Source organism: Ursus americanus, chromosome 30 (genome assembly GCF_024610735.1).
Source record: "Ursus americanus isolate L20-20 chromosome 30, mUrsAme1.1.p, whole genome shotgun sequence".
Classification (NCBI taxonomy): Eukaryota; Metazoa; Chordata; class Mammalia; order Carnivora; family Ursidae; genus Ursus; species Ursus americanus.
This window is the reverse complement of record NC_142156.1, coordinates 6797371-6808056: the sequence shown is the minus strand read 5'-3', so window position 1 is coordinate 6808056 and position 10686 is coordinate 6797371. Positions and strand designations below refer to the sequence as shown.

Sequence of the window (10686 nt, the reverse complement as noted above, 5' to 3'; positions counted from 1 at the left end):
TGCCTTCTAACTATATCTTATTGACAAAGTGTTATACAATCAGCAATTAATTCGGTGTTTGATGTATAAAGGATACAGAATAAGTACTTTTTTTTTTTTAAGTGTTATTTATTTGTTTGACGGAGAGAGAACACAGCAGGGGGAGCGGCAGGCAGAGGCAGAGGGAGAGGGAGAAGCAGGTTTTCCACCAAGCGGGGAGCCTGATGCAGGGCTCAATCCCAGGACTCCAGGATCATGAACTGAGCCAAAGGCAGACGCTTAACCGACTGAGCCACCCAGGCGCCCCCAGAACAAGTGCTACTTTAGTAAATAATTATGTACGTGTCACCAAATCTAGTTCATGAACCTTTGGATTTCTCTCTGGAGCAGAGAGGCTTCAAAGATTGACATTTACAGACTATAGTTGTACACTTTATAGAATTTTAAGTGAGCTGGAGAAGAGTGGTTTGACCACTTAGAATAGTTGAAAATAATTTCACCAATATCATTTTACCTTTATTTTTTTTTAAGATTTCATTTATTTATTTTAGAGAGAGAGAGGGGTGGGGGAGGGGCAAGAGGGAGCTGGAAGGAGAGAATCTCAAGCAGACTCCCTGCTGAGGGCAGTGCCCTACCCAGGGTTCAGTCCCACAACCCTGAGAGCATGGCCTGAGCTTAAATCAAGCATTGGATGCTTAACTGACTGGGCCACCCAGTGCCCCTCATTTTACCTCCTTATTGGAAATAAGAAGAAAAGGAATTTGAGAGTTACAGTCCTAAAGATCTGTCTCAGACATAGTAAATCCTCCTGTTCGTAATCCCTTAAAAAACAGAAACTGAAAATTTTAATTGGCCCTCATCATTGCTATAGTTTAAAAATTCAACACCAGCAAAGCCTTAAAATTACAAATAGCCTGGGAGACGCCTTGTTCTTTGTGTGTCCGTGCAGTCTCTTATGCAGAATCATTCTGTGTCGCTAAAACGCTGCCTGGCACATACTGCAAAGTTCCCTGAGCGTCTTAGCAGAAAACTAACTAAATCAAAAGGGTTTCAGAAAAACACCCCAGAACCTGAATGTGGCTGATGGAAATTGAGAGATGAATGCTGTTCTAAGTACTTGTCCTATAGTTAATAGAAAAATGTTGTTACAGTGTAGTCACAAAAAATACATTGGAATTAATCAAATTGGTTTTTTTTTAATTTTTTTTCAAAGATTTTATTTATTTATTTATTTATTTATTTATTTATTTATTTATTTATTTGAAATAAAGAGAGATAACAAGAGAGAGCACAAGCAGGAGGTGAGCAGAGAGAGAGAGAAGCAGACTCTCCACTGAGCAGGGATCCCAACAAGGGGCTCAATCCCAGGACCCTGAGATCATGACCAGAGACAAAGGCAGACACTTAACTGACTGCGCCACCCAGGCGCCCCTGACTCAAATTGTTTTAAATGATAGTATACTGCTTTTGTTTTGTCTGGTTTGTCAGTATGCATCTGTAATCTCCTAACCACGCTCTGCTCAGTGTCTGACACGCAGCTTTAAATTGTGTTACCTTCACTATATTCGTGCCTGAGGTTCGATTACAGGCCAGTTCTTTGTTGCACCCTGTGAAGATGTGTGGCCTTTGGCCCTTTTTCTTCAACCGGAACTCTTTTTCCCTCCTGACTTTCCTGTTTCCTGGTATGGAGTATTTTTTCTCTCCCTTCCTTCCTATGCCTAGCATTTTAATTTGTTTTATTTATTTTAATTTAATTCAAGTGAAATATGGGGGTGAGGGGTGTTTGTAGGGACTTTTCCTTCTCGTTGGCTCTAGAAGTGCCTTAACATCATATGCCTTGATTTTAAGTTTAGAAATTTGCTGTTTTTCTGGGGTGCCTGGGGCGCAGTCGTTAAGCGTCTGCCTTCAGCTCAGGGCGTGATCCCAGCGTTCTGGGATCGAGCCCCACATCAGGCTCCTCCGCTGGGAGCCTGCTTCTTCCTCTCCAGCTCCCCCTGCTTGTGTTCCCTCTCTCACTGGCTGTCTCTATCTCTGTCAAATAAATAAATAAAATCTTTAAAAATAAATTTAAAAAAAGCTTGCTGTTTTTCTAAACACTCTTAGAAATTTTTTTTTTTTTTAAGATTTTATTTATTTACTTGACAGAGAGCACAAGCAGGGGGAGCAGCACAAGCAGACTCCCCACTGAGCAGGGAGCCCAATGCTGGGCTCGATCCAGGACACTGGGATCATGACCTGAGCAGAAGGCAGACGCTCAACCAACTGAGCCATGCAGGCGCCCCAGAACACACAGAAATATTAAGCATGATAAATTGGGTAACCCAAGAAAGCAGGACTTAGCAAATATTAAATTATGTTTCCATAGGATTTTTGTTTTTAGTTTATTTGACAGAGAGAGAGAGAGAGAGAGAGAGAACAAGTGCACAAGCCAGGGGGAGCAGCAGAGGGAGAGGTAGTAGCAGGCTCTCTGCTGAGCATGGAGCCCGATGTGGGGCTTGATTCCAGGACCCCAGGGATCATGACCCAAGCCAAAGGGAGACAGTCAACCAACTGAGCCACCCAGGAGCCCCATAGGATTTTTTTTTTTTAAGTTTTATTTACTTAATCTACACCCAACATGAGGCTTGACCTCACAGCCCTAAGACCAAGAAGCTGCCTACTCTTCTGACTGAGGCAGCCAGGCACGCCCATAGATTTTCTTATTTGAACCTTCAGCACTCTCTGACATAGGTTGAATGGGCCTCTTTCTTGCTGTTTTTATAAATGTTGAGCTTGAGACACATGTTTTTTTCTAACCCCGATCAGATTAGCGTTTCAGCTGAGCTAGACCTAGATGCAGGGTCTCCTGGTTTCTGACGTGGTCAACTCCTTTTCCCGTATACACTCTTCCTCTTTCCTCTTACCAGTACCCGTCAGGGAGTCCTGAGTTAGTGTTAAACCTTCTAAAATCTGAACTATCTTTGTTTTGGAGACATAAAGCAGATCTACTTCTAAGAGGAGATGGGTTCTTTTATGGTCATCATACAAACACCTCGTTAATTAAACCTGTACTTTGTTCCAAATTCAGCAGAAACTAATACAGGTTTTACTTTGAGAGGCACAAAAATCTCTCCACCGTCATGCGTTGATGTATCTGTAAGTGATGAATACCATTGCTTCATCTATAAAAAGCTTAATTACAAAGGCGCTAACCCTGTTAATGGTTTTCTCCTAAATAATCTTCCCGTCAGCCTGCCTCCATTCCAGTGGTGGGCACGTAAATGTAATTCTTATGACTGGGGGTGGTTTCTTCTTTCTGAGTGACTGACATTTCTTGTCTTCCTAGGGCCTAATTGAATATCATGTGCCATCAATGGCATCAAAACCTTTGAGTACCCGCAGTGGCATCAGAACTTTCCTGTTGTTCCACTGACCTAACCTGTTGCTTTTGTACTTTTGCTTCACTTCAGCCACACCATGTTACCATATGTGCCTCTTCCAGGCGTGGAAGCTACTTACAGCGCCAGTGGCAGTCAGATGAGGTAAGCCTCCATAGGGCTTGCAGAGTGTGTGTGTGTGTGTGTGTGTGTGTGTGTGTGTGTGTGTGTGTGTCAGAGAGGAAAGAGTGAATGTGCAAGCAAACACAGCACCTGAGAGGGCACACTAGCAGATGGTATGGGTCGAGCATAGCGTGATTCTGACGTCTGTATTCCTTCCAAACCTCATCCAAGATTCAGATGTGTTTTATTGTAAGTAGCAACCAAGGATGTGTAATCAGTACCATTTATTGAAAAAAAAGTCAAAATCACTAGCCAGTTCATTGTACCACAAGTTCCCTCGCAAGCTGTCTTTTGGTCATAGAACCAGCTTCATTGCCTTGATGGGCCTGGTCTCATCTGAGCACAGTTCATTTGTTCAGTTCACTAAATGCCTTTTTCCTCCAAAAAGTCTTTTTCCTTTTTACACGTTTCCTTATAAAACTGCTCTACACCAATGAAGTGGATTGACCACATCCTTACAATTTTTTAAATATGTAGACACAGGCTGCGTCCAGAAATAACTAGAGAACAGGTTGTCTGAAAGCATCATTGCTGGAAAAAGGGAAGATCTTCAACCTTAGTTTGATGTTAAGAAGTTGAATGTGCCTTGGGGGCGCCTGGGTGGCACAGCGGTTAAGCGCCTGCCTTCGGCTCAGGGCATGATCCCGGCGTTATGGGATCGAGCCCCACATCAGGCTCCTCCACTGTGAGCCTGCTTCTTCCTCTCCCACTCCCCCTGCTTGTGTTCCCTCTCTCGCTGGCTGTCTCTGTCTCTGTCAAATAAATAAATAAAATCTTTAAAAAAAAAAAAAAAAAAGTTGAATGTGCCAAGGTAGAAAGTGAAACCCATCTCATATTTTCCTTCTCTGTTTTTCTTTCCATGGTGCTAGACTAGAGCCTCCGTTCCCTGCCTTGGTACCAAAGTCTTGCTTGGTAACAGACTCAGCTGTCAGCAAGCTCCTGCTTTCAGCCTCCGAGTTCCAGGTTCCTGAATTTGATGAGCTGAATAGTGTGGCAGTGGCATGCCCGCATCCACAGAGCAGCCCTCCAGAACAGAAGGAGGTAAATATAAAGTGCTGATAGAGTCGGGGCAGTACTGGAAATGTCCATCGAGGACCACAGATCACGTGATGGGTACATAGAGGCCCCTAAGTGTCTTTGCTTATCACTGTTAACTTCAGCTGAGTGCTGGAGATTACCAAGGCAGGAACTTTCTGCTTGGCCACTGAAGGCTACTCTGGATCTCTTAATCTGCATTGTTTTCCAGATCCTTTTTTCTTAACAATAGCATTTAACGGTATTTAGAGAGTTGGACCAAAGAGCTGCTTCATGCATTCAAAGATGAGTAAACAATGGTATTCTTCAATTTTGATATCTCTCTCTGTCTCCAGCAGTTAACAGGCTCTCATATTGCTAATCTCAATTTCAGAGCTGAATGTACGATTCTCTTCTAATAATAAAAAGGGAGTGGTTGCTGAGAACACTGTCAGCAGGAGTGAGTAGAGCTTTGTCATAAACTATGAGTTAGAGTCATCTATAAACTGAGGAAGCAAAATCTTAGAGTATCAAGAAAAAGGCCTTTATGTATTTAAAATGATTTATAACTTGAACATCTTTCTTCTTAATCTTTAAAAATAGGCTGAGCCAGAGAAGAGGCCAAAGAAAGTCTCACAGATTCGTATCCGGAAAACCATTCCTAAGCCAGACCCTAATCTTACCCCCATGGGCCTTCCTCGACCCAAAAGGTGAGCTCCTTCACTAATACACATAGGTTCACTTTTTTAGAAAATTGTTTTATAGAATATGACTTTTTTAAATGGTCATATACTCTGAGCTATTTATTATACTTCTAGAAATTTATCCAAAAGAATTAATTGGTAATGTGACCAGAGATTTATGTGCCAGGGATATTGTTCTGCATTCTTAATCATTTTTATCAAGCTCACTATACCAGATATTATGCTGTCCCTTTGTGTACATAGTCTGTTCATCCCCCAGTGGTGCTGGGAGGTCAGCACCATTGTCACCCCCAGGTGTAGGTGAGGGTGCCGAGGCTCAGTGGTTAAGACACCTATGTTAGGCCATGCTGTCAGTCGTGGCTCAGGTGGTTTCTCTTTCACAGTTTTTACCTGAACCCACAGCCCAAGCTCACAACATTCTGGTGCAGAATTGACAAGGGACCTAATGTCGTGAGGGAAAGAAGTTTAATTTTTTTTCTTTTTTCTTTTTTTTTAAGAAAATGCCAGGTCCATTATATGGTCTGTATCATGGCCTTTAAAAACTTGGTTTCTAAAGATTTATTTTTTATGACAGAGATCATTGCTAACCCTAAAAAGGGAAGTGAAAAGAAAAAAACAGATTACCATATTATGTATTTGGTGTACTATACATTACACAGACACACTATGAAAATACAGCCACTGTATAAAATATCTCCAGGGTTACATTTTCTTCTGGTGGATTTCACTCCTTCATTTCTCATTGGCAAATAGAAGCCGAACAGTAGTCCCTTAAATAACCCCAGGGTAAGTTACTGAACCTTCTTGAGCTTCAAGAATGCGTCTGTAAAGTGTGGTAAGAATTCCCAACACTTAAGATTGCTGTACAGTCCAATTGAGGAAGAAATGTGTACTGTACCTATTATATTGCTTCACACAACACAAATGCAATAATTATTACTATGATTGTACTTGACGTTCTACTTTTCCCGCATGGTTTTTGTCTTCATATATTTTTATCTTACAATTCTTTTATTGATCATCCTACCATATGTCTTTACAAGAGAAATTTTAAAATATTTCAGATATCCTAGGTTGAATAGTACTTATTACTAGAAGGAACTAGGATTCAGAATCAAATGCATTCTAGCTTGCATTTAAATGTAGATATAAGTCCTGAAAAACTTTCTTATTATAAATAAGTAGTTGGGAGTGGAGAGAATTTTAATATAGTAATGACATTCAGTCCTTTGAACTTCTTTCAAGTAATAAGCCAAAAAAGCACAGTGATCTATCATCAAATTATATATAATGATTTATCACATCATTTTTTTGAAAGCAAAGGATTGAAAAGTGCTGACTCACATAGGTTCTGTTACCAGGCGTTGAAGCAGTGAGTATCTCACTGTATGAGCAACACACCAAAAAGATCTGACCAGTAAGTGTCAGACGCCCAATAATTTGTATGCTGGTCTTTCCCTTAGAGATACTGTATTTAAATCAATATAGTGAAAGAGGTTGAAAAAATAAGATTGTTAACAAATCTTAGCCTAAGTTATCTTTTGATAAAATGCTTTTATTCACATCCTCTTTTGTCAGAAAACCTTGAAGTTAATAGATACAGTGCATTAAATTTATGGAAAAGCCTTGACATGTAACTTTTTTTAAATATACTTGACACAATGTTACATTAGTTTCACATGTGCAATATAGTGATTCAGCAAGAGTCTGCATGATGCTGTGCTCGCCACAAGTGTAACTACCATTTGTCACCATAATGATGCTATTATAATACCGTTGACTATATTCCCTGTGCTGTACCTTTTATCCTTGTGACTTATTCTTTCCATAACAGGAAGCCTAAGTCTCCCACTCCCCTTCACCCATTTTGTACATTCTCCCACCCTTGACATATAACTTAATTGGGAAAGGTAGTTTTTATTATTCCAGCCCATCAGCCAAATCATCCTTATTTCCTAATTTTTGTTTTCCAACTCAAATAAACGGGTTAATTCGCACTTAAAATCATACAAACCATTGAGAAATAAATTACGGAACACCTCTTATAAGGTAAATTTGTAAAAGCCATAAGTCAAACTTAAAATCATATGTAACAAATGTAATTAATTTATTTTAATAGCACATTATTAAAACAACATGGTAATGCTGTTTCTCATTAATGGATTTGTAATAAACCAATGTAATGTGTAGCTAGAATAATAAATTATGAAGTGAAGAGTATGTTATAAAGCATGATATTGCTTCAGTAAATATGTATGCATACATGAATCAAACAGTGTTGTTGGATTTTTAGGAACAATTAAGGGTCATGTAAAAAATCAGAAATAAACCTATTAATTTATGTAAATCTTAGGATTGCTTCAGTATTTAATGTAGGAGAAAAATCATCATGAAACCACCTTGCATGGCAGTATCCTGTAATTTTTGCTGCTGTTAACAGGGGTAGAAGTTAAAACATTTTATAAGCTAAAATAAGATGAGGATTAAATAATTGAATTAAATATTTCTTTATGTGATTTGTTACAAGTTCATTCCTTAACTGAAGGAAATTACTTAAAATTTTTGGGTTTTACACACTTCATCTTCAAATAGTCCTAGTAAACATTTCAGTTACATTTTTTAAAAAAGAAGAATTGACTATTGAGTGGAACTTTACTTTTTAGGTGACAACAGACTGTCAGTGAGAATTAAGAATAGTTTCGGAGGAAACATTGTATACAATTAAATACACGAATAAGCTGTGTTGGAATTCGAAGCTCTCTTTCCTAAGTAGGGCCTCCTTCTGAGGAGGCATTGTTTGATGATAATCAGGAGATAAACAAGGCAGGGTCTCTCTGATAAACCCATTGTGCAGCATATCTGACATCTGAATATTCTGACACCAGCCAAAGTACCCTATTTCTAAAGCCATTCCTCTCTTAATGGAACTATATGTGATGGGGGAAAGACCAGTCCAATACAAGTTTACCGTGATTTCATTAATTACTGAAGGGGACTTAGGATCAGTGATTTGATTCATATACCAAAGTAGCATTCAGGATGGATAGGTATTCTGAAAGAATTTATGGGAATGGAGAAATCTGCATGAACATTCAAGGACACTTCTCAAACATGTGACTAAAAGTTCTAGGAAATTAAAGATTAGGAGATTGAGTCCACTAAAACGGGGTATTCCTGTACTCGGTGGCATGTCTTCTGGTACACTAGTGTGAATACCACTGGTCTAGGGTATTTAGTAGCAACCGTATTTAGCTCTTGCAGGTTCCTGTGTCTCTCGGTCCAATCAGACAAACTACACAATATTTTAAATAGGGGAACTTTAGTATAAAATGTTAAACTATAATAGAGTAACCACAAGATGTGCAGAGAATTCTGAGGGTACCGTAAGACCGAGGGCAAGTACTCAAGGAAGGGCAAACTTGGAAGAGGGGCCACCTTCCTTAGGTTGGCATTTAGACTTTTTTGGAAAGGGTATGGTTGCAACCCATTGGATGGCTGGGTTGCTGAGGCCAGACCTAGGCAAGCAGGAAATAGCAACTTTGCAGGGTGCAGACAAGCTGAGGCAGACAGGCATGCAAGGGGAGTGGGGTGATGCTATGGATGTAAGGCCTGGAGCACGTGGTGTTTCTTTCAGGAGGGCCACAGGAAACAGCCCTCAGGAAGCTGGGGTGCAAGCTTGTGGCCTGGAGTGCCACATATGTGTCAGGAAGCATGTGGCACAGTCACCAGGCTAGGGTTGCCAGAGACTGAAGGACTACATGCTGTGTCCACACAGCTAGGGCTGAGCTCACTCCAAATGCCCCCTCCTTAACATCCCAGCAAACATGCACAATGACGGGGAAAAAGTTTACCAGAACCAGAAAGAGAAGCTCCTTTCCTCCTACAGTGTTCCACCAATGCCCTCTTCTGCCAAAGCTTTTATCATCATACTTAACTATAAAGAAGGAATGCTTCAGGAGTCCAAGATTCCATTTTCACAGAGTAGGTACTGAAGGGTACACTTTGAGCTAAGAAGCAGTAATTTGATACTGGTACATGCCAGTATATACTAAAAATTTGAATACAGTTCACTTGACCAAGAGCTGTTTCTTTTAAGGAGAGATTTGAATAAATGGCAAAAAGTTGTATTTAACACAATCACATGGAAAAATAAAGAAACAAGAATAGCCAGGAAAATTCAGAAAAGGAATGAATTAATAGAGGTACTGATCCTAAGAGATATTACAATATATTTTAAAGTCTCAATAAAGAAGAACAGTGTAGTGCTTGAGCATAAACATACAAATTGGCAAATTAAAATAGAAAGTCCAGAAATAGACAAAAATACATAGGGAGATTTAGTATGTGACAAAGGTGTCCCCTCAAATCAGTGGTAAAAAGAAGGACTGTTCAGTAAAGTGCTATTGGGGCAACTGGGTAGCCATTTTAAAAAGTAATAAACTTGGCTGGCTGTCAATAGAGCGTTTTTCTTGGGGTTGTAAGTTCAAGCCACATTTTGGGTGTAAAGATCACTTAAAAATAAAATTTTGGGGGTTCCTGGGTGACTCAAGACTGTTAAGCATCTGCCTTGGCTCAGGTCATGATCCCAGGGTCCTGGAATTGAGACCCTTGTTGGGCTCCCTGCTCAGCAGGGAGTCTGCCTCTCCCTCTCCATCTATCTCTCCCCCTGCTCATGTTCTGTCTCGCTCACTCTGTCTCTCACGCTCTCTCAAAAAAAATAAATAAAAATCTTTAACAAACAAAAAAAAGAGTAATAAAGTTGGATCTGCATCTTAGACCTTTTACCAGAAGAAATTCCAAATGGGTCAGATTTAAATGGAAACAAATCAGACTGTAAGAATACTTGAGGAAACCATAGGAAATTTGTGTGTGTGTGTGTAAACTCTACCTCCAACATGGGGCTAGAACTCACGACCTCAAGATCAAGAGTCGCATGCTCCACTGACTGAGCCACCCCTGCTCATAGGAAATTTCTAACTGGAGTGGCTAACTAGAATACAAAGTCCAGAGCCATAAAATAAAAGTCTGAGAAATATATTTCGTAAAAATCTAGCACTTCTGCTAAAAAAAAGAAACATACCATAAACAAAGTCCAAACACAACTTGTAGGGCGTCTGGGTGACTCAGTCGGTTAAACGTCCAACTCTTGATTTCGGCTCAGGTCATGATTTTGGGGTCCTGAGACTGAGCCCCCATTCCGGGCTCCACACTCAGTGGGCAGTCTGCTTGAGATTCCCGCCTCTCCGTCTGCCCCTCTCCCCATGCACACACATATACTCTCTCTCTCTTAAATAAACAAATCTTTAAGAAAAACACAACTTCTAATTGACTAGATGGGAGGAGTCCTTTCGCAATATATACACATAACAGATCCTCAAGATGTATACTTTAAATATCTTACAATCTTATTTGTCAGTTATGTGTCAATAAAGCTGAAAAACAGTAAAATT

At 40.0% G+C, this 10686-nt stretch overlaps 1 protein-coding gene across 12 annotated transcripts in view; it reads left to right on the top strand.

The window, feature by feature from the left end:
- Positions 1 to 10686, top strand: part of PRR14L (proline rich 14 like) — a 53491-nt gene that overhangs the window by 35415 nt on the left and 7390 nt on the right. For all 12 annotated transcript variants that reach the window (XM_045791417.2, XM_045791426.2, XM_087857243.1 and 9 more), the window contains 3 exons: positions 3429 to 3500; positions 4388 to 4559; positions 5136 to 5242. In XM_045791417.2, the coding sequence (XP_045647373.2) occupies positions 3429 to 3500; positions 4388 to 4559; positions 5136 to 5242 (351 nt within the window). The remainder of the gene's footprint in view (positions 1 to 3428; positions 3501 to 4387; positions 4560 to 5135; positions 5243 to 10686) is intronic.